The sequence below is a fragment of the Dermacentor andersoni genome, chromosome 4 (assembly GCF_023375885.2).
Source record: "Dermacentor andersoni chromosome 4, qqDerAnde1_hic_scaffold, whole genome shotgun sequence".
NCBI classification, from domain to species: domain Eukaryota; kingdom Metazoa; phylum Arthropoda; class Arachnida; order Ixodida; family Ixodidae; genus Dermacentor; species Dermacentor andersoni.
In genome coordinates, this window is record NC_092817.1 from 103,654,459 (window position 1) to 103,678,783 (window position 24,325).

At 44.5% G+C, this 24,325-nt stretch overlaps 1 protein-coding gene across 2 annotated transcripts in view; it reads right to left on the reverse strand.

The window, feature by feature from the left end:
* LOC126536551 (cell adhesion molecule Dscam2-like) overlaps positions 1 to 24,325 on the reverse strand; it is a 243,031-nt gene that overhangs the window by 117,662 nt on the left and 101,044 nt on the right. For both annotated transcript variants that reach the window (XM_050183566.3, XM_050183565.3), the window contains exon 2: positions 19,831 to 20,205. In XM_050183566.3, coding sequence (XP_050039523.1) covers positions 19,831 to 20,205 — 375 coding nt within the window. The remainder of the gene's footprint in view (positions 1 to 19,830; positions 20,206 to 24,325) is intronic.

Here is a 24,325-nt window from a genome sequence, read left to right on the forward strand (position 1 = left end):
GTCATCATACACTCCCGAGTGATCAATGAACGAGGCCTCTTCGTTTGGCAGGGGAACTGGCAGCTGACTTGTACAAATGTTCTTGTTTATAGCTATGTTGAGTGCCTCTGAAATCTCACGCATGCGTTGATCGTGATGTTTCATAATGATTGAGGCATCCTCAAAAGAAAGTGCGAGGACGCAATCACGACAATGGCTGGCAAAATGCGACGACACCCTTTAAGTGTACCGTCGTTAAGGAATTGGCATGTTCCCGTAGCTTGATATTTACACACCGGCCAGTTTGTCCTATGTAGACGTTGCCACACGTGCAAGGTATTTTCTACACCCCTCCTGAAGAGCAATCAATGTACTTAATAACATGCTTACTATCGCAGCGCATACACTACCAACTTTCTTACCACCGGAAGTAAAAGAACAACATCAACGCCATATTGTGCGGCAACTTCTTTTTCATTCTTTAAGGTTCCGCGACAAATGTCACCTTCTGGTGCGTTAAAGGGACACGAAAGAGAAACAGTAAAACATTACGGACTGATGAAGTTTTCTTTCAAAAATATATTTTCGCTATTTGGTGTCAATAAGTTGATCAGCAAAATAGAAAATGAAGGTCGAGCTTCAAATTTTTAAATTTACATGTAAAACACCTACCCGCCCCCTTACCTCTGTTACATAAGTGTGACGTCATAGATTTCAAAGTACTATCAAGCATTTCGGCCGTTTCGGCTACATAACATATCTTGAATTATGCTATGTTGATTCTTTGGGAAAGCTTTAATACAATGCAGTCTATCTTTACCGTTAAAACACTAACTGGTTCTTAGCAGAGGCCATCCGTATCCATGACGTCTTGATGAGTCGTCGCGGTAACTTCGAGTTGGCGTCGCCAACCACCTATCGTTTTTTCCGTGTTTTCTCGGCTTACGCAGCGTCTTCTCGCGGTAAGAGTGGCTGTTTCGGCATTGGGGAAGGGTGACGTACTGGTACCGCTAAAATCATAATTCCGTTGAGGAATGGTGCTTCGAACTTAATGTACCACTGGCTATGTCAGAAAGACTACTACATACTCGAACATTTGTCGCGGAAGTCCATGTCCCACGAAATTCAGTGGCTTACTGTGCAGAGGCAAAAATAACCCAAGAATAAGAGAGAACACCCTAGCATGAGCTACGAATATTTAAAAGGATCTGACACTAGAACATTTTACCGGGTTAATCGGTAATTAATTTTAGTAAGTTGCGTTATAGCGCAAAAGAACATACTCGCATGTATACACGCGCACTTGCAGAGACAAGCCCCAAGAAACGACGTGCGGCCACATCACGTCGCATAGTTAGCGCACAAGAGTCGCTGTAATCCCTCATGTGCATTCGATTTCGCATAAGTTAAAAAAAGTTGCCGCGCGATATGGTAGTGATGTTGTTCTTTTTTTTTTTCCGGTGGTGAGAAATCTCTCCTAACTGCCAAATATTTATGTTTATTTTTATTTTTTGGCACGCATACCATGGCTGTGTTTGTTTGCCAGAGTGGTCACTGACCGTTTTCACAGTTTCGAACAGTGAAATTCAATCGTATTTCGCATTCACTATTACATTACAGACTCGAAAAATGGTAAACGTACGATAGTGCTGAAAGCAAAACCTTGTCTGGCGTTTCCTACGTTTCCGCTGCTTACGAATATAAAGCGTACATGGGCTTCCAGGTGCCCTCGCTGGGCTTGCACAGAGTGTGCACGAGAGAAAAGGGAAAAAAAAATGAGGTGCAGCCGGCCGCAATGTTTTGCGGGACAGGGGACTTAGGGAACATTACAGCTACTCTTGTGCGCTCACTCTGCGACGTGATGTGGCCGGACATCGTTTCTTGGGGCTTGTCTCTGTAAGTGCTCGCGTATACATGCGAGTATGTTCTTTTGCGCTATAACGCAACTTACTAAAATTAATTACCGATTAACCCGGTAAAATGTTCTAGTGTCAGATCCTTCTAAATATTCGTAGGTCATGCTAGGGTGTTCTCTCTTGTTCTTGCGTTATTTTTGCGTGTGCACAGTAGGCCACTGAATTTCGTGGGACATGGACTTCCGCGACAAATTTCACCTTCTGCTGCGTTAAAGGGACACAAAAGGGAAACTGTAAATCAGTTCGGACTGATGAAGTTTTCTTTCTAAACTATATTGTCGTTATTCGGTCTCAATAAGTTGATCAGCAAAAGAGGAAATGAAGGTCGAGGTTCAAATCTTTAAATTTATATGTAAATCACCTACCCGCCCCCCTACCTCTGGTACATAAGTGTGACGTCATGGATTTCAAAGTACTATTAAGTATTTCGGCCGTTGTGGCGACGTAGCATTTCTTGGAATGTGCTGTGTTGATTCTTTGGGATACTTCCTGAGTGGACATTATTGTACCCTGATCTGGGTTCTTTATGACACAGAAAACTCTGAGAAGTATTTCTTTCGCCCAAAAGAGCGGTAATTACTACTTTGTTAATCAGGTGCGAATGTCATCTACAAAGAGAAATTCCGAACTTCATAGCTTGTTTGTCTTTTTCGTAAATACACGACTCATTAAGGCGTTCACTGTCACTGAGCTAAGGCTTGAAAACGCTGACGTCTTTAGCTTATACAAAAAGTCGCACACAGTGTTCCGCTGTGAACATTTGTTGAACTAACCATGTACATGGCGAACAATTACTGCATGACTGCCAGAACAAAGCCTGCGGCTCCTCTTCGACTGAGCGTCGTCCGAAAATAAGATAGCTTCTTCATGTCAACTGACATACGTCAGCATAGCTGCAGCACTGGTCTCTATCTGTTGAAAATAGAGACGGCTAGGTGTTAGGCTATTTGCCAGAGTGATCACTGTGCCGCTCACAGTTATATGTAATGTATGCTACACTCCTAAATGGAACGTTCAACATCTCTTACACCATCAACTATACTTGATAGCGAGAAGGCCTAAAGAATATTTCTCTGGGTCTAGATGTCCGCGTATATATATCGGGGGCAAACATTTATATTTAATTATGCTGGAATAATGTCCTGTTTAGACTGGTTTGATTATGTCTCAACTGTTCACTTTATTCGTGAACCATACTTCATGCCCATGGCTGCATGAAATTATTGCATGTTCCAGCCGCATTGTATTTTATCACTACATATATTTACGTGTAAACTCCTTTATGTCACCCTGGTCAGATTCGGCAGAAAGCCCCTAATTTCAAGATAATGTAAAATAATGTTAGTCTTCCTCATTCATGTGCTTGATGCCACATCGATGATGGGTGATCATCGATGGTTGGTGCCACATAGCGGCTGTGTCAACACAACCGTAGGGGTTCGAGGCGTTGATGTGGGCCGCGCCATTTCGGGTCCTGTTTCTTCGTGTTGTCCTGCCCGAGGTGACGACCACTGCGGAGTTCCGTTGTTCTTTCTCGTGGGTACATGGACTTCCGCGACAACTGTCACCTTCTGCTGCGTTAAAGGGCCACAAAATGGAAGCAGTGAATCAGTTCGGACTGATGAAGTTTTCTTTCAAAACTATATTTTCGTTATTCGGTCTCAATAAGTTGATAAGCAAAAGAGAAAGTGAAGGTCGAGGTTGGAATTTTTAAATTTATACATAAATCACCTACCCGGCCCCCTACCTCTGGTACATAAGTGTGGCGTCATGGATTTCAAAGTACTATTAAGTATTTTGGCCGTTGTGGCTACGTAACATTTCTTGAAATGTGCTATGTAGATTCTTTGGGATAGCTTTAATACAATGCAGTCTATCTTTACCGGTAATAGACTAACTGGTGCTTAGCAGAGGCCATCTGTATCCATGACATCTTGGTGAGTCGTCGCGGGAACTTCGAGTTGGCGTCGCCGACCACCTATCGTTTTTTCCGTCTTTTCTCGGCTTACGCAGCGTCTTCTCGCGGTAAGAGTGTCTATTTTGGTATTGGAGTAGGGTGACGTACTGGTGCGGCTAAAGTCATATTTCCGTTGAAGGATGGTGCTTCGAACTTAATGTATCACTGGCTATGTCACAAAGACTACTACGTACTCGAACTTTGTGAATACGAAGCTACGTGCCGAGGCCGGAATTGAGCTGTTCCGCAAGTCCCCTGTCCCGTGAAACTTTGCGGCTGACTGCACCTTGTTTTGTTTTTTTTGTCCTTCTCTCCCGTGCACATTTTGTCTGAGCCCAAAGAGGTCAGCTAGAAGCCCATCTACGCTTTATATTCGGAAGCACCGGAAACGTAAGACACGACAAACAAGGTTTTGCTTTCAGCAATATCGTACGTTTACATTTGTTCGAGTCTGTAATGTAAGAGTGAATGCGGAATACGATTGAGCTTGACTGTTCGAAACTATGAAAACGATCGTTGACCACTATGGCAAACAAACACAGCCATGGTATTCGCGCCAAAAAAATAAACAAATATTTGGCAGTTAGGAGAGATTTGAAACTAAGATAAAGGGAGCAGTGTCAATAAGTGAGGCAAATCGATAAAAGAAAAAGGAAAGACGCTAAAAACTCGATAAGAAGAGTCTGAAAGTTGGCAAAACGTGGAGGTGACTTGAAACGATCTTCCGGGTTTCCTTCACAGACATTCGGTCCGCCTGCTCTTATCAAGGGATGCATGCTTCCGAGAGCACGATCTAAAGAATTCGGAAGAGCTTTCGCTCCCAAAGTGAATTTAAAGGACCATCTGCGACTTCGAGTTCGTGCATCGAAGAAATAACAGAATAAAAGATTAAAAGCTAAAGTTTGGTTCATTGATCGCGCCAGAACTCTTGGAAACGTACGAACACAAATTGAACCATTTTAACAATATACTCTTTGATAAGAAAAAATAAAACTCAGCGGTTCCTTAAGGAAGTGTATGAGATAAAAAAAAAGGTCTGGAGAACAAAACGAAACCAGGCGTGTAAGAAAAATATAAGAAAAGGTAAGAGGAGATAGATTGCGTCAAGTATTTGAAACGGAATCGCTGCCCAGCAAAGATTTCTGCGGCATCGATTTATCATTTTTTTTTTGCAATGCGTTGGTGGCTTAAATTATTTAGCCCAGTCTGACAAATCCTGAAAACTTGACCCCCCCTCCCCCCCTCTCCGACCCCATCCCCCCGCCAAAAGAGAGCACTGTTTCAGACAGAAAGATTACGGTGGAGAAAAAAAATAGGGCGTTGCCTCAGCCGGTCTGGGTGTATTATTTCGCTAACACTTGCCGCACACGCGAAAAGCAGGAGGAGAGTTTGAACTTCGGTGTGAAAGTAAAGTTGAATACAACACGCTTACGTAAACTTGACTATCTTTCAAAAAGCGCTAACGGAGTTCTTGAAATTATTACAGCTTCCGTTTCCGTCTTTTTGCAAAATACTTTCAGCGCATACACAGAAAGGAGCGCCTGATCGGTGAGCAATACTCATGCTAACAAACCTGTTATTCGCTTTAAAGCTTCTGGTATTTCTGGAGTTTAAAGTTTCTTTAAAGTTTCCGTAGTAATGTAGCACTACCTGAACAATATGTCAATCGTGTTTACGCTTATAATAGCGTTTTATTGCACCCAGGGTAATGGGCCTGTATTAATTAACGCGAGGGCATATGGGATGCTTGTTAATTTAGCTAGTTGATTTCTTTATTTCTTTTTTAGTTGTTCATAAGCTTAGTTTTTCTTCCCCGTCAACATTGTACGGTTCTGTGACAATATATGGAATGTGTGTGCGTTGTGCATAAAGGAAGAGGCAGCTTCAACTATCTGTGTATTAGGACAGCCAGCTCTGATGTGGCCAACTTTGAAGTTCTGCGACAGTTAGCAAAATACAACAGACATGCAGTCCATATCAGCAACGATGTGCTTTGTATTTTGGAAATTAGATTTATGGTGTGAATGCAATGCCATTGATTGAAATAACCATCAATTTTTAAATACCAACCCATTTTATATGCTTTGCTCATTGTCACGGAGTTTAAGACATCAGCCATGAACTTATGTTGCTTCGTTTTCCTTAAAATTTGGAATAGCAGGTTAGGTAGCAGACGGTTAAATTTGGTTTGCAATATATCTTTATTAGGGGTTACTCGTGTCGAAAATAGCTCCATGTTTGTTACTGGAATTCATCTGTTACGTATATAGTGCACAAGGTATCGTCTAATTTGTAACATCTGAATTGTTGACGCAATACTTCTGCGGAAATCCGCAAGGTTCAGAGAAGTAATTAATTAAGGGAAAAATGAGACATCCAACCAATCGTACCAGTTGCTACAAAGGAAACCCCTATGGGTTCCTGGAAAGAAAAGCCTTGCAGTTGAAGAAAAATTCGTCCCGAACCAGGACGAATTTTTTGGCAACTGCAAGGCTTTTTTTCCGAGGAACTCCTATAGGTTTCCTCGTGTTACAAAAGTGTAACATCTGATGGACCTAATATATATATATATATATATATATATATATATATATATATATATATATATATATATATATATATATATATATATATATATATATATCCCATGTACAGAGCGATTGAAAAGGGCTGACTTCCAGAACATCGTCTAATGCATGCATTGACAAAGCGAACGCTTAACAGCAGCCAAGGTACCTTGTGGAAACCATTGGCAGAAAGTAGCTCAAAAACAAGCACAGTCACTCTGTACGCAGATGCAAAGCTTCAACAGACGGGAGCATGCGTTGACAGAGGTGACGGACGGGGACGTCATCCACGCAAAACAACGCACACGATAAGCGAATGAACAAGTACTGTGAATAAATATGTGTGCATGGTAGCGGGAGAAGAAAAAGAAATTTTCCCACACGAGAACTATGAACAGTAGCGCCAAAAAGAAAGAAATTGACTCGCCACCCCGACCATGCGAAAGTGGATGGCCAGCGAAGCTGTTCGAAAAGCATTCAAATGCCTGCGATGGAGATATGAAACGTATTGTTCTGACTAGTCTTACCATGACACAGTTGTTGATCATTATGATTTTGCATTCTTCAACTCTCGTCGTATTCACGCTGCTCTTCGACAATCTTACCTTTGCGTAGATAGCGGTCTTGCAATGAACTGAATGAGTTGCTAGGCATGTCTTCCTTCTACATATGAAGTTTGGTGACGTCACTCACGGATTCGTACGCTGCTGTCGACCCTTTCCCACCGAAACAGCTTATGCAACCTTAATCTTTACCGGGAAACACACGCGGGGAGAAGGAAAGTGCTTGGCATTGTTCACAGGCGCCTTATCATCCGTCATGAGATTTTGATGCTTGTCTTGTTCTTTTCTTTAATCGAAATGTTCAGCTGTGTTGCATGCCAGATTCTAAACGGGATATGCACGTTGTTCCGGCTCCTTTTTTTTTTGATGACGGACACGACAAATCCCGACCAACTACACTCTTAGGCAAAGTTACACCCGTTGGGGTGTATCTCTGCCACACAACGATAATCGTGATCTGCCTTGCTCGCGTTTCCTTTCTTGAAAACACCGCGCCCGCTATTTTCCTGTCAGGAATGCTATGTCATGCTGATAACGCGCATGCCGTTCTTCACTGGAAAGTACTGGGCTTGCCGCGTTAAAGAAAGGAAATGTGGGCAAGAAGGATTACGATTACTATTGTGTGGCAAAAGGGTGTAATTTTGCTTAAGAGTGTAGAGGCTAACAGCTTCGCTATCAAGTATGAACACGGTAACAACATAGTAAAAACATATAGCGAAACATCGGCCATCATCTGCGGCCCCGAATGCCCACAGATCGCCAGCTCCACTTTCTCTTTTAAACCCAGTGGTGATGACGTTGGTGCTCGGGAACAAAAACGAGAGCGTCCGCAGCTGAGTCGGCGAAAGAAGTCGCTGAGTGTCGTCTTTAACAACGCCGTTCAGCTAGCAAGACTATGGCGCATTACGGCAGTTGTGCCTATAGCGATGCGCAGCAGGCACGTATCTACAGCTTTTCCCGGCTTTTCTCGCCATGGGGTGCCCGCTCCTTGAGCGCAAATACGGCCGTCCGCATTTATGTGCCTTCTGTCGAAGAAACGTGCAGCATGGTCAAACACGGAGCTCGGAGATCACTTTCAGGAGCCTGTCAGTATACACGCTGAAACTTCCTGCGATTGCTCGGCGCCCTTACTCCAACAAAGATAGGACCAACGGTAGTAAAGGATTCAGCTACGATGGCTTCACGCCGGAGCTCAAGCTTATGCAGCATTGCACGGTTCTAGAGGAAAAGCACGACGGAAGTAAGCGAAAATGGGTGAATCTGAAGGCGATCGATCGACCCCAAGGGAAGACCGCGAAGAGCATTTTCAGTAACGCGTTCCAACAAGCGAAGGCGGTCCAAGGCCTGTAGGTACTGTATCGAGCGGATGCGAAGGTCATCGTGTCTTTCGCTGTTTAGCGATGATTATGGCACGCGGTTCTTGAATGTGGTGCGCCAGTATTTTCGTGTACACGTCCATGTCTTCTACAGGCTGCTTTCCTATAGCCGAGACAAATGCTTAAAAATTGCCAGCGGCCGACAGTACAATTCTAGCTTTGATCTAATTTTCTTGATGAGGCGACCATTACTTCTACGAAAAGTCAAAATGCTTAGTTTAATAATTACCATAAGTGGGCAAACTTACTTTTTCATTATTTACTTTATGATCCATATTTGAATGTCTAGGGTACGATAGAGTTTTGTTTCAGCGCTCAAAAACTATCATTATCAATGGCTCATGCCCCTGTAAACAACGAAAAAATGCAATGGCTCATAGTCCCATAAGGCAGAGGCTACAAGAACTCAGTAAAGTGAAGCGAAAAGTGTTTACATTCTTTCTAATTATGCATACCACATACACTACAGCATGTCGAAAACTGTCATAATCAGTGGCTCATAGCAAGCAAAAGGTAAGATGGCTCATATCCCCGTAAGATTCCTGGCTACTCACTTCGCCTGGGTTAGTTGCGATGACACTACCCATGTGGTCGTTGTCGGTGGTTTTAATGTGGATGTGTCGTGACCGAAAAGGGAGTGGTTTACGCGTGTCGTGTCGCAGACATATCGCTTGCGATGCTACACCGATCCGGCCCAACCAACCACCCAGCGGCGTATCGATTTGACATTATCTAAGAATGTGTTTGCAGTCGCTAGTATGCCGATCAATGTATATCATGGCGACCGCAAAGCCGTTGTGGCCGTCGTTGCTAAGTCACAATGAGTCATGCCAATAAAGTCTTTACCACAACTTTTCTGACCACGATGCTTGCAGCTCCGCTGGTCATCCAGATTCGCAGGGCGGAACGGGCTTGAATTCTGCATTGAAGCTCAAAAGTAACTGAAATTCCCACTCATTTCGTCGGACACCCTTGAAAATTAAGATCATGAAACTTGCGCTGTCCTGAGAATTGGTTCGAAGTCGATATTTCTTCCATACACCTTACCTAGAATTAGTAGATCGATATATGTGCGATAAAGTAAATGTTTAGAAAGGTTATTGGCGTAACTGTGTTAATTACTAATTTAGGCACGTTGGTTTCTCGCAGAAGCTGTGGCCGGCTTATTGAATTTTTAGATCAAGGAATAGAAGGGCTATCTGCCAGAGGCAAATTTTTTTTTTTTATTTTGCGCAGGTGAAAAAAAGAAGCACCGCGTTATGGACGCACAATTTCTCAGATGAAAGCTGCTCTACGAACGTTGCTTTTTTTCCAAGCGAAGCTTGTAAGGCCTCACTCGTGTCGGCGTCGGTGTTGGCGTTGCCGTACGGAAAAACTCAAGCCGCGCGCAAAAAAGGATTGCTTGTCGGGTTGCGAGACCGCCACGTTAACCGATTCAGCCACAGTCGGTGTATCATACGTGCCCTTTAATGCGGAGTTTTATATGAACGAGGAAGTAGAAGCAGCGCAAGGCGCGAGCCATTGACAGGCGTCCCCTCCCTCCGGAGGAGGGAAAAAAGGGTGTGATCGCGTGTTCGCTCGCCTCGCACGCGCCGTTTCCCGCCAGTTCAGGCCCGACAGTCAGAGGGGGAAGCCGCGTTTGGTTCGTTTTGCCGAAAAGCAGGCTGGCATTGAAGGAACTGCCGCGGGAGCGGGCCGCGCATCGTGCGTTCGGCTGAAGAACAGGCGGCGTTTGATGAACGCCGCCGGGAACATGCTCGAGAAAGTGCTCGTCGTCGACGTGCCGACCTCGCCGCGAGGGTACGCAAAGTTGAGGCGCTACGACAACGAAGAGGTGCGGATCCTGAGATTCGCTCGCTCCCCACTTCATAGTAGTGCAAGGGCGGTCAATTTATTATTATTATTATTAACGCGGCGTGCGTAAGCACCCACTTTCGCCTATTCTTGCATTCCGCTATTTGCGCATTCTTTAGAGAAAGGAAGCTCATGCTGCAAAACAAATATGTATAGATATAATTTTTTTAACATTCCCATATAAAATACAAACATGCGTCCTTCTCTGTTCTTTTACGAAAGGCTCCCATTTTCATGTGCAACAAAACTTGGAACGACAGGACACTGACAGGGGCACGGAGTGCAGCCACCGATAGGATAAGCCAGGAAAGGTATATTCGAATGCTTTGCAACTTTTTACTCTAGTTTAAAGAACTGTACTTCTTGCCTTCGCTGCCCGAGTTCCACCCCTGCTGTCCTTGCCTCGTTTCCGTATGAGCCCGAGGTGATGGTGACGGCGGGAAAGGGGAAGGGGGGAAGAGGGCGGAGTAGGCAACTGGAAGCAGCACCCGCCGAGAACAATACCGCAATCTGTGCCCGCTGTCGCTGCGCGAGCTCTTCCTCCCTCCTCATTGTGCGGCAGCCAGCTGGTTCGTGCCACGAAACACGGCGCACGCATCGAAAGAACGTGAAATGCTGCCAACAGTAGCAGAATCAAGGGAGCAAAGTAGGCGAAGCTGGCACGAAAGTTAAAAGACCATGAAAGGAGGGCGGAAGTATAAATGTGTGCTGCGGGCGTTGGTGATTTACTCGGAATACGCGATGAGCCAAGCAACGCGAGATGGTTACGGGAGAAGGAAATTACACAGCTGTAGCTCAGTAACAAGAAAAACAGCTACGACAACGAGAAAGAAACGAAATATTTATAAACAAACTCCACGAAGCACAAGGCTCACTCCCTTTTGTGTTCAGTGGAAACTAACAAGCCCGTGGCCAACAACTGAACAAACAAACAACAATGTTCGTAGGAACTATCAGGTTATCAACAGAGTGACGACTGCGTAACACTTACAATGGCTGAATAACGAAGGCGAAAAAGAAAGAAGAAATGCACAAGAGCGATTGTGTCGAGACGCCGCTTGTACTGGAGCTATGCAAATTACTTTGTAGTTCCCGAGAGGCAGCGGGAAATGCAAGTAAAAATTTACAAATGTAAGCAAAATGTGCCACTTTGCGACGTAGAAGATCAATTGACAGCATAGCTATATATCGCCGCTAGCAGAATCAAAGAGCAAAATTTCAGTGGAACACACGGCGCATATCAGTGCCGCTTTCTACGTGATTCTCTGTTCAGCGCGGCGACGTAGGGAAAAAGAAAAACATTGGCGTAATGAGGCGAGAGAATAAATAAATGACACGAAAAGACGGTAATGACGATTTAATAGAGAATACTGTTTTGGACGATCGGCGCAGCTGTCCAGAGGTTTGCGTACGGCCCAGTGGCATGGATTACGTGTCGTGAAACGGTTACCTTCTTTGTTTGAAAGTGCTCGGAGGAAATTATTGTATGCAGACTGAAAACCGACACCAGTCGACACAGAGTAAAAACGTGCAAGGCGCCAGTCTTTGATGCAGGGAGAAAGGACAAATACAGCACGATGTTTAACTGGCAAATTGGGAACAAGCGCTGTTGAATCAGTGGCAATTATGTGCACGTGTTGCTGCTGATCAAGAGGTCTAGGGTTCGATTCCTGGCCACTGAGGTTGCGTCCTAATAGGGGTGGAGTGCAAAAACGCTCGCGTACTGTACTACGAGTGCATCGCGTATTTGAAGTAGTAGCTTAGCGCGAATAAAACCACGGACACTACTGCTACAAATATGGACGACCAACTAGCCCAACAGTGAACTCTTCTTGCATCGCGTAGACAAGTCACGGGTGGCCATGTGTTATCTGGAGTGCTTCGTTACTATGTATTTAACTAGGTAATACAAGATGTCTTCTGCTGTTTTTTGCGTCTTTTCAAACCGTTATCCAAATTGTCAAACGTAGCTCATGACATTTTGCAAAATTCTACTTCTCGAGCTGGGTGTGTGATGGACAATATTTCTACGACAGATAAAAGGAAATATTTCCCTATAGAACCAGGTTCGTCAAATCAATTTTTTCAACTAATTACTTTGGGGTTCATATTTAACTATGCCAATCGGATCTCGTGGCTGCGAATGTCATATCCACTCAGAAATTATTCTGAGAATTACAGCTGTTTTGAGAGATGCGTTATAAATATTTGCAATGAAATGCATTGGTGTTCCCGTAATATATTTTGCTTTCATGCAAGAAAAGGCGTTTTTGTTAGGCGAGAAAGTATGACAAATATGCAGTTTTTTACACATTTGAGAACCTTTATTTCAAAAGTGGTGCGAGTTTCAAAATGCGTTCCAACTGGTTGCGCCTTGAGAAACGACTGGCGTCGGTTCGCGTAATACAATACGTGCGCTAAAGGAATCAGTAGAAAAGTTGATTAGTCAAAATGCTGCGCAATTTGTCAATTATGCATTTTTATTTCCAGCGTCAGTTATATCTACCACATCGAAAAGTCTAGCTAAATAAGTGGAATTGCTTTATACACCACATGCGAGTACAGGCTAACGAAGGTGCTCTTTCCCACAAGATCATTTCAAGAGGTGTATAAGGCCTAAGCTTAATATCAGTATACCTGTATTTAGGCAATTTCAGTCGCATTTTCTAGCTAACATTATATACGTATATAAAGCACGCAAAGCTGTCAACGTCTTACAATAGCCCGATTCAAAACATTCTGAAGGCTAGTGACAAAAATCCACAAGTTGACAAGTTAGGTTACAAAGCACATTTCTGCCGCTCTTACACAAAAAATTCCACTATCCACGGTGTTATTGCGCGTTACCTTTCTCATTGACATATAGACTTCTTTTATTTGCTACTATGCCTGGGGGCAGGAATGAGATGTGTCCAAACGTTTCTTTTTTGGTTGCTTTTGCAACTCATTCTCGAACTTTTGCCATTTGCGTTTGTAGAATTACGTGCCAAGTATATGGGTTCAACACATGCAGTGTGTTGCATACTCTGTAATTTTTCCAATAGAGATATTAACGAAGCATAGCATAAATAAAACAGACTTCTTTATCTCATCCTAGCGCACGTCCTAACGAAAATATCTCGCATAGTTGGATCTGAGTACCTACCTATCACGCCCACTTACAGAATTAAAAGCCGCGCATTTCTTACTCCAAAGTGAACTTTTAACAGAAATAAAGAAACGCTTTTTTAGGAAACCTGAAGTGTAAAGTAATGTGCGACATAACAGTGTCAGGAATATGTGAATAACAAGTGTCAGGAATATGTGCGACATTCAACGCTTTCGTGTTAAAATGTCGTACATATTCAGAATGTAATTTTACGCGGCCATGCCATTACGCCCTATGCCAAGCAGTACAGAAAAATATTGCGGTTACATTTTTTAAATGCTGAGAGGTACAAATATTAGCAGACATAATCCATACATGCATGGTAAAGTTATGGTAAAATTAAGTGGTAGAAAATAGTTAAATGGTAAAAAATGGTACCATAGACCTTTCAGCTAAGTGAAGAGATTGGGGCTAACCTGGAGTCAGCTTAAGGGGAAAAAACCCGGGTGACAGAAGGAGGTGAAGCAAAAATGAGCTTTTATTTGGATTTTTACCTGCTGACTACAGATCAGAAATGCAAACACACACACACACAAACACACGCACAAACACACACAAAACACTCAGAAAGCTTAGCAGCTTTTTTGGGGGTTTTACGCGCAGCTCATGTTGCAGGATTAACGCGCGGGTCAAATGAAGTGCAAATACCTTAAGCTTTTCGTCCAGAACACAGCAAGGCCAACACCAGAAGTAGGCGCGTTTGGCTTTAGTGTCTTAATTAGGCAAACGCAGAACCGCCGTGAAACCGCGAGTTTTCCGCGCGTGGGATCATCCGGATGATCGGATTATGGCTGAAACAGAGCTTACGGCTACCGCCACCATCCGCGTGCCGAATGTTCTCGGGTATTTGCGTCTACGCACCGGCACGCTCCTTTCCTGACGCAAACTGTTCACGTGAAGGTGACAAGACTGCTTAGCCTGAATGTCCGCTGCACAGCAGCAAACCGCAGGCCCAATTCACGAAACGTTCTTAGGCTGGAAGCGTCCGCGCCAGTCAATAGTGATGCCGGAAATATAATTAGCGAAGGCGATCAGCCAATGAAAAAGAGCACTTACGAACGAAAATCTTTGTGAATGCGGCCCCGCGTCCCCATGCGTCTCCGGGAATCAGTGACATAACTTGTCTCGAACTGTGACCTGACAGTGTTAGGAAAGGCATGGACAAATGCCGTTACATTATATTTCGCTGCCAGCTTTTACGAAATAAATATGTGTAATGTACTTAAGGAAAGCGTCGTTAAATCGAGAAATACGGCTTGATATCTGAAAGGCAAATTGACAAGTCACGCTTGTGAAGGTGCGCAGTAAAATTATGTCGCTTAGTGATGTACACACCTGCGTCGAAGAAATCAGTAACGTTCAGCGCTGCACATCTAGTGCTCTCAGCACGGCGAAACGGCACACCCGCAGACACACGGGCCACAATGAAGACGCGGGCATCCGCGGCGCAGGTTTTATACGCTCGTAAAATGTTTGACTGAAGTTTTAGAAGATTTTTCCCGGGAAAAGCTTATTGAAAGCAACAAATCTTCAACTGGAATTTTTTAGAAGTCAACAACAATCATTCTAGGGTACTTTTAGGACTGAATTCACAAGCCTCTTAGTTACAGTTATCCATGTTTGCAATTTTCCGGCCGATTTCGCTATTGGTGCATCCAGCATCACGATTGGCTTGCGCCTCCTAAAGTATTTTCTTATGAGTGTCAACACGTACACTGATTCCTTGTGCATGTTTCAATTCTTGAAATATACGTTCCCTGGCAGACCTAATATTGACAGCAGCTTTGCAGACGTGTAATGTAACATAATATTTACAGATTTGCAAGGTACAAATATCGCGCATTCACAAATCGTCGCTTGCTTGATAAATGAGCAGAACAACTTATGTCGAAAATACCTAACCAAAAAATCGACGAAATAGAATCGACGCAAGGAAGTACATTTTCTTTTGTAGCTGCGGGTCGCACATGCAGCGGCACATCATATGACTAAATATTTTGAGCCCACAAATTGCGAATTCGGAACAACTGAAGTTTCCGTGACATTAACGATATTGCGACAAGAATCACCCATGCTACAGAGGCATTGTGAGGACCTTTTGTGTGTAGCAGCTTGATGACTCATTATCCAGTATGCATCAATGGTCAGCCTATCTCCTACAAGAGAAATCACCGGTTTTTGGGCGTCATTGTAGACCGGGACCTCACTTGGAGCCCTCATGTTGCCCACTTAAAGAAGAAGCTCACATCTATTGTTCACGTCTTCAAGTTCATCGCCGGCAAAACATGGGGATCGTCAGTGGGCTCCATGCTACAGTTATATCGAGCACTGTTTATCGGATTCCTACGCTATAGCTCCCCCGTGCTTGCTAAAACATGCAAGTGAAATCTTCGAGAACTTCAGAGCGTGCAGGCACAGGCACTACGTGTTTGCCTAGGCCTTCCGCGCTGCGCCTCGACAGCTGGAACCATTATAATCGCTCAAGACCATCCGATCACAACTTACATTAGCACCGAAACGCTTAGAGCCCATGTTCGTCATGTTTCACGGATGCAGTCAAGCTTTCTTGCGTGCCTGCCAGAACGACGACCACAGGCGTCCTTCTCCAACAAGGTCAACATCCATCGTGCCTCCTTACCATCGGGTTTCACACCCTCTGCACGTTCAACCTCAGCTTTGTGGTGTTTAAAACAACCTCAAGTGCGTCTTACGATTCCACGGATAAGAAAGAAGACCGACCTGCCTACCTTGGCCTTGAAGCAAGCAGCTCTAGATTGTTTGCACACTTTCTACTTTGATCGAGTACATATATATACGGATGGCTCTTCCACTCAGACAAGCTCCACCAGCGCAGTGGTTATACCATCCCGTTCACTAAGCATCCAATACAAGATTTCTCACTTGACAACATCGACTAGTTCGGAGCTTGTTGCCCTCCGAGGTGCCGTTGATTACATTAATAACCAACCGGCTAATCGGTGGGCTGTATTCTGCGATTCGAAGGCGGCCTTACAATGTCTTCTGGCATCTCTTCGTCGCGGGTCATGTGAACAACTCGTGTCGGAGATACGAGAAATGCACCATCACATGATCGCGAAAGGACACGACGTCGTGTTTCAGTGGCTGCCTGGTCATTGCGGTATCTCCGGCAATGACCTCGCTGACGAAGCTGCTAGAAAAGCTCACGAGGGAGCAACCCTTGTTTCAATACCTTTATCGCGGACCGACGCAGCCCAACACTTAGGCAAGCTAGCGCACTCTTTGACATTGGAGAAGTGGCGCACACCTGAATTCACTCACCATCGCTTGCATTCCCTCGATCCCTATATGCAACTGCGGCTGTTACCAGGTCTTCCGCGAAATGAAGAAACAGTGCTGTGCCGCTTACGTTTGGGCGTCGCATTCACAAATGCTTATGCATTTCTGATTGGAATGGCTGACAGCGCCGAGTGCAATGCCTGCGGTGTCGAGGAAACCATAGAACACCTACTGTGCTACTGCCCATCTTATGAAAATGAAAGGCAAGACCTCTGCACAACTCTCAATCAGCTAGATGGAAAGCCGTTCACCTTGAACAAGATCTTGGGATCATGGCCTCGCATATCACAGCTACAAAAGGCCACAAAAGCGCTGCTGCGATATTTGAAAGCGACCGGATTGAGTCAGCGTCTGTGATCCGGATTGAGTGACCGACTGATATCTCCAGTGGACTTTCTCTTTTCTTTTTTTTAATCTTTCCGTCCCCCTTTCCCTTTCCCCAGTGTAGGGTAGCCAACCGGGCTCAGTCCTGGTTAACCTCCCTACCTTTCATTTATCATTTTCTCTCTCTCTCTCTGATTAGCACAATTATTCGAACATGAGTTTATTCGTTTGGTGCTTTCTAGGAGTCGATGCCAACTATAAAAAATTTTAACTTCTAGAAAATACGTGGTTCTATCTTGATCCGTGTAAGAGCACGCCCAACTTGCACAAAATGACAAATATACATATAACTAAATGTGAAAACACAGTGCTGATTGCGGCCACAATGAACATGACACACGCCTATAGTACAGTACGAAAGGATGTTATCCTTAAATGATGAGACCATCTAAAACGTCTGAAATACTATCAATATGGCCTTTATAAAGCTTGCTACTTGCGGCGAGCCAGGTCCCAGCATTAGTCGAGAGTTGTTGCCTGCCCGATATTCTACTGACAAATAAAAATAAAGAAACTCAGAATTTGAATCTGAGGGCTCCACGTCATTAAGATCCCCTGTCTACCGTGCGTCCTATGTAAATTACGACGCCGAACATTGATAACACACAGATCCTCGACAGTGCTGCATCTTTTAGCTCACTTCTGCAGGAAAAAAGGTTAACGCACATTTTCCACGAAACCGAAATCGGTTGACTCAACCTCATCGTAGCTATCCAGCTCGGCCCTATTTCCAATAAATCTTCTTCTTTAACCCGAATAACCGTCGGCTATTTGTACATTCAGTTAGGAGCAGTGTATGGTCTCCATCTCAGATATTGAGTACAAGCCATAAAATGAAGCGGTGTGTGGGCCGCCTACAGTTTTCGGTGGCTCGACCAAAGCAGCATTTGTTTACATTGGAAAGAAATTTCATCACGTTAAGAACACTGACTGTTACATACGGTATACAAACTGTAAAGATTTGAGTTCACAAAATCAGTTACGCAGAAAGGGGCCACAGGGTAATCTGGTCCGTAAACAGAAGGATAGCTGGGGAGAGGGGCGGAATATCTGGTAGAAAGGTCCGCACGCAGCGGTCCCATCGCAGTTTCAGTCGAAACAGGCCTCACATCTATCGAGACACAAGTTAGTGTATCCAACATTAATATATTGGAAGGAAACCAATATTCGACAAACTCGAATACTGCATTCTCAAATGGCATAGCGCACCCTACTTGATTCGTGTAAAAAAAAAAGAGCATTCTCACACCCTGAGCAATCGGGAACTGATCGAATACTCAGTCCGTTCAATATGCGATGGAACCACTCTATATTGGTTGTTTATGTTGCAACGCTGCGTTGTACAATAGACTGCATGAACGCCATCAGTGCAGCTTTGTTACTCGGCGCAAAATAGCGGGAACGGTCAGCTATTCGCGACCACCACTGCTTAAAACTTTTACAGCTTTAAAGGTGCAGGTTTGTTTCTTGGCTAACAGACTTGACGTCAAGGTTATAAGAAAATTTCTTCTACACAAGTGCGAGTTCAAACTACACCTGCGGTGAGAGAATCTGTAGCAGAAAACTATTTAATAACTCTGACCCCTTGGGGCTCACCAAAATATCTGCCGCGGCTGTTTGAGTGTGATCGCTAATAAAGTTCATTTATTGAAGTTTTCCTGTCGTCTCTGCTGCAGCCCTCACCGTGTTTACTTGCCACAGAAAATCGCCACAAAAAGAAGACGGGATCTGTCCCTATTAACAATTTAATCCTACCCTTTCAGGGGATGCTTCAGCGTGTTAGCAATTGGGAGACAGACAGAAGGCTTATTAAGAAATATCAGAGGACTATAGGTCAGCCTAAGGTTGACGTTTCTAGCGCTAAAGCTGGTACAGCGCAACATAGAAAGGAAGGAACGAGCCGAGCCGACCAGATCGATGTAACGCTTTGTGAAGTGTTGTGACATGTCCCGATGCTTTCTTATAGCTATGCATTTCGTGCAACTTGCCAATAAACCAGTTGGAAGTCAGAGCTCTGTTTCTTTATCTCACCAGCTCGGCTTGTTCCTTCCTTTCTATATTGCGCTGCACCAGTTTTAGAATGCAATGCCAACTCGCCCAATCCTCAACCCTAGTGAACTTCTCTAGCGCATTGTTTCGGAGACGATGTGGACAGAAATGTGTGAATTGCCTGTCAAATGGACTTTTAACGTCCTCTAGTAAAGCCTCGTGCTGTGCAGCACTGCAATGAATGAAACGATTGCTCCGCAACTGGATTTGTGGACTGGTCAATATCCCTGTAGTAGCTCTTCTGCAGTAGCGACATCTTGAAATTCAGCAAGCCGATTATAGATCAAGAACGATCCGACACCAAGTGTTCACGCGCGTATTTGGGGCATACAGCAAAGACGTGATGCACTGCTTCGGGCGTGTCACAACAGTGAAAGTTGGGAGAGTAGGCACATTGAAGCGAATGGATGTAACGTTCGGCAAGTGTCACACGTAATCGTATACAGCCCGTGAGCACTGCGCGCCCGACTTCGCTGGATGCTATGTGCCACTTGAAAAGGCCTATAGTAGTAGGCCTGCGAAGCCAGCTATGGCGATTTGCCCACTGCGATCAATCTTTCTTTCTTTTTTCGCCGTTTCGTTAGTTTCAGTGACAAGAGCTGGCATCGGATCAACACAATGGTACGATAACAAGTGTGCCATCGTTTCAGCCGTCTCTCGTAACTATAGGGCAAACCAGTACCCGAAAGGGAACAAAAATTTGCGCCTCTGTAACCCACCTGCTCGCACCCTTACGGCGCGGCTGGCCATCTTTCCGAGTGCGTTGCTGAGGACGCAGCGGTACGACGTGGAGTGGACGTGGGCGCGGTACTCGGAGGCCCCGAACGCCGGGAACAGGAGCGTCGATCCGTCGGCGCTCGTGTGGCGCAAGCCGGGCACTTCGGACAACGCGGCGGGAGTGGACAGCATGACGCCGACGCTGCCTGTCCACGACGACGAGGATAGCGAGCCGTTCAGGTCGTCCGCGTGGATCCACCAGAGCGAGGGTGAGGGCGAGCCGTGACCCCGGCAGCGCAAGGATCCGCCCAGGGTGTTGAGAAAGTGGTACCGCTCGGGTGGTTCCTCCTCGAAGCCCAGAGACGGGGAAAGTGATCCTTCAGGAAGAAAAAAAAAATCAAATAAATCATCAAATTTAAGAATGGTATGGAAGCACGAAACATTTTAAGTTGGCTTGCAAACGAACAGTTCGCTTAGTATCTTGCATTGAAATAAATGGTGACACTTCGCCACACTTGACATCGTGGAGACAAAAGTTACCACTCACTGAATGTTTTCTTGTATTTGCTCGTTCTCTGCATTCTAGCGCAAGCAAGTGTTTTCGACGCAATTCCTGCTAAAAAAATAAATTCTGGGGTTTTACAAGGGATAACCACGATCTGATTATGAGGCACGCCGTTGTGGGGGACTCCGGAATAATTCAGACCATCCGGAATTCTCTAACGAGCACCTAAATATAAGCACAATGGTGTTTTGACGTACTGCCCCATCGGAATGAGGCCGCCGCAGAAGGATTTGATCCCGCGACCTCGTGCTTAGCAGCCGCTAAGCCACCGTACACGGTGGGTGACGCAATACCTGTGCTTTGTTTGGTCTGTACGAGACAATTTGAACACGTCAACGCCCCTAGCATTCTTGGTGTTTTTTTTAAGTGTTGAGGCAGCGAATACAAACAGATCGACTTTCCCGGCATACGTCAATAATTTCTTAAATTCAGTGAATAATATTCATGAATGTACACTAAATTGCGGCGTAACTTTATAAATCATCGGTGGGCACAAAGAAACACATGAGCAGCGGTAATATTGACCGCTTGTGCGTCCCGTGGTTCATCAGCACCACGCTCTCAAGAAGCTTTAACTCTCAGGACTCCTGGAGCTCAAGTCACGAAGGCTGCGACAATTAGTTGCAAAGCAGTTATCAACGCATGCAGAGCGATACTAAAATAATGTGAAGAGTGCTACCTCGACAGAAAAAAAAGGCTATAATTCGATGCGTAGTGCAATGACAGTATGTGTGTGCTTGACTGTGTGTGCTCTTTATGATATCACCGTGTGTATCATAATTATCACACAGCACCAGGGAGCACGATGTCAGGCGATCAGCCAGGTTAACACAGCAAGCGTAAAATTAAAGTTTTAATCGTCAACTCTGTATGCACGCATAATTCATCATATTAGGATAGCGCTTCGCGGAAAGATAAGGAAGAATGTTGTTTCATCTGGTGTATCAGGTGTATTGATCTTAAGCAAAGATACGAATATGATATCGTAACAATTCGGTCATGGCCGGAGTCCTGCTCCTACGCGTGTGAGCCTGGATGTCATGTACATAGTCAGACAGCCGGAACAGGTTAGCCCACCCACTACTTAACGTAGAAAAGCGAGACAAGAACAAAAAAAGATAAAATCACAAGCACTTCACGAATCGATGTTATGCAAAGCGTTTTGCTGGTAGCTGGCTACCTGAAGCATTGTTTGGTATGACGCAAAATGTTACCAGGTGAACCGACGTGTTTTTGTAAGACGTCTAGCCATGCGTCTGCGGCGGGCGTCCGACAGAAGATCATACCGGCCACCGAACCTGCAATGTCTTGATAGACCACAATAACAGAAAAGCTTGCCTGTTTGCACGGAGAGATTTATGTGTTTCGTAGAAGGGTTCCTTCGAACCCTTTCATCCCGAACCCGTATCCCGAAAACCTATGCGTCTCTTTCCCGTCACAGACGGCGGCAGCGGAGCGGCAGCTGCAGGCCAATCAGACAAGAGCCGAGAGGATGGGGAGGGATAGCTGTACCGCGCGCGTCCGAGACCCCTCAGGCGAGCGACCGCTACATGCACTCTTGGGTGCTGTAGCTGTGAGGGTAACACGCCGAGTCAATACGCCCCGGGCAATCGGCGAACCTCGACGACCGAGAGGAGTAGCGGTGGCATTGCGCAAGGTCTGAAAGTGCCACGTGGTCCTCACTCACCGTCAGTGGCTCGGTTGCGTCGAGTGTCGTTATTTTGTGGGTTTTCTTCTGGAAGAAAGCGATAGCTGTCTACACGACTCTGCTTTGCTCCGCAACGGGCTGCTTCACAAGTGATGCACATCAAGATAGAAACATTCGCAGGATTATGATCAAAATAAAACCCAAACTCGTCTAAGGTTGAAAGAAACAAACTTAAAAATTAACATTGTGGGGTCCTTACGGGTCCCTTAATGGTTGCTTAACATAACAGCGCGAGAGGGTCCGATTACCCCTCATTGTAAACAGGGAACCCGTAGCGGCCCTGGATCGGTAATTCTGTCTTTCAAAATTAGGTCACTGCTCGTTTTATTTTGAATGCGCACCACACTCGCCTGCCTAAGTCTGTGTCGAACATTGAATTATATGCCTGTAGGGTACAGTGGTCGTTAGTGTAGAAATCAATTTAAACTATTCGTTCGAATCCACTATCTCTAACTGGGCAGTGAGCAGTTAGAGATAGTGGATTTCGTTAATATGCATGGGGTGCGTTTTACAAAGCACCTTACCTGGAATGAGCATGTTGATCATCTCCAATCAAAATTATCATCGGCCATTGGTGTTATTGCTCGTTTGCGTCGCTTACTCCCGACCAAGGTAAAAATAATGCTATACAATGCTCTGGTGGTATCTGTCATGCAGTACTGCGTCATGGTGTGGGGCACAACTGGTGTGACAAACTTGCACAAACTACATTTGCTACAAAAAAATTGTTGTGCGTTACATAGCTGATGTCCATTATACGTACTCCGCAGAACCATTTTTTTCTAAATATGAAATTCTTCCTGTGTTTTGTTTTTACAATTATAAGTTGATGTTGTGCTACAAAGGTTTCGTAAACTTTGGCATTGACGATACAATTTATCTGGCAAAACTTCGAGAGAATACAAATATTCGTCAGACCCGACATAAAGAAATGTGGTTCGTACCCACCCCGAGAACCTCCTATGATGAGCAATCTTTACCTTATACATTACCTTCGCTATTAAACTTATTAGACCGACAAAATTTTGATCCCTCCAGAAACCGAAACCCTCGCATTAAACGTTTATGTCAACTTATTTTTTTGCAAGGCTAGACCATGCCTTCTTATTCTCCTAATTTTGTTCCCCACTGTTGTTTATGTGTGTTGATTATTTCTTGCCCTCTTGTTTCGCTCTGTATTACCCGTTGCCTTGTGATGCTTTTTTTTTCATTTCTTGTGTATGACTGGCTGTCATCTTACTGTTATGCCAACTTACAAGTGGTCAGGACCTCGTCAAGCTGTCCAAGCTTTTAGTCCTGTACTCCTCCTTTCTTTAAGGAAATAAAATGATTGATTGATTGATTGAACTCGCAAGTACTCTGCCCTTAATGTGCGCCTTATGGCGCCAGATGTCAGCGCGTAAGATACGGTTTAGATAAATTAATACTTATGTTCTATTTGTTGTTGTTTTTAGTTCCAATAGATTAGCTTCTAAAGCGGCTCCTCAACTGTTCTCTTTCTTGCATTTTTTCCTGTGTACGGTTTCTTTTACAAAGAGTGCACGACCAAGCTCATTTAAACTACAATCACGAAACTTAGGAAAGTGATACTCCGGTTTACAAAATAGAGCGGAGCAACAAAAAAAAAAACGTCTTTTTGGTATTTATTTGAAGTTTATAATTCTGTAGGAAGCTTTCAACCACAACCTAAATGCTCGTCACAGCAAGCTTGTGTGGACGGGAATATTAACCATCGAAGAGCAAACACCATTAGCGGATGCTGCCAAAAACAAATATGTCAGAACCTTCAACAGTCATTGATTCCTTCATTGAATTAAACTATACGTGAGTGTAAGCAGTTCGAACAGTCTCTTTCTTTGTCGCTGCTCCCAAAATGACATGCATGCGATCGATAAAATTATCAATATACATGCACCACAGTCATAATGATATTCACGCGCACGCCCCTTTCAACAAGGCTTTGCGAATACAGAGAATCATTGCATCTTCTTTAAAAAGAACCGCGATAGGACAAACTCGTATTCCTGCTTGTTCATTTTTGTTTCTCTACTTGCGCAGTAAAACATACCTAAGTGCGTCTGGATGAATACTGCAGCGGATCATTTAAATTTAGTCCAGCAAAGAGACTGAATTATGCCATGGAGGAAGGAGGGATGAACGATAATTGAACGCTGAATAATTACAGGGCAATATAAGCAAGGTATAAGTAAGAAAGGCAACTTCA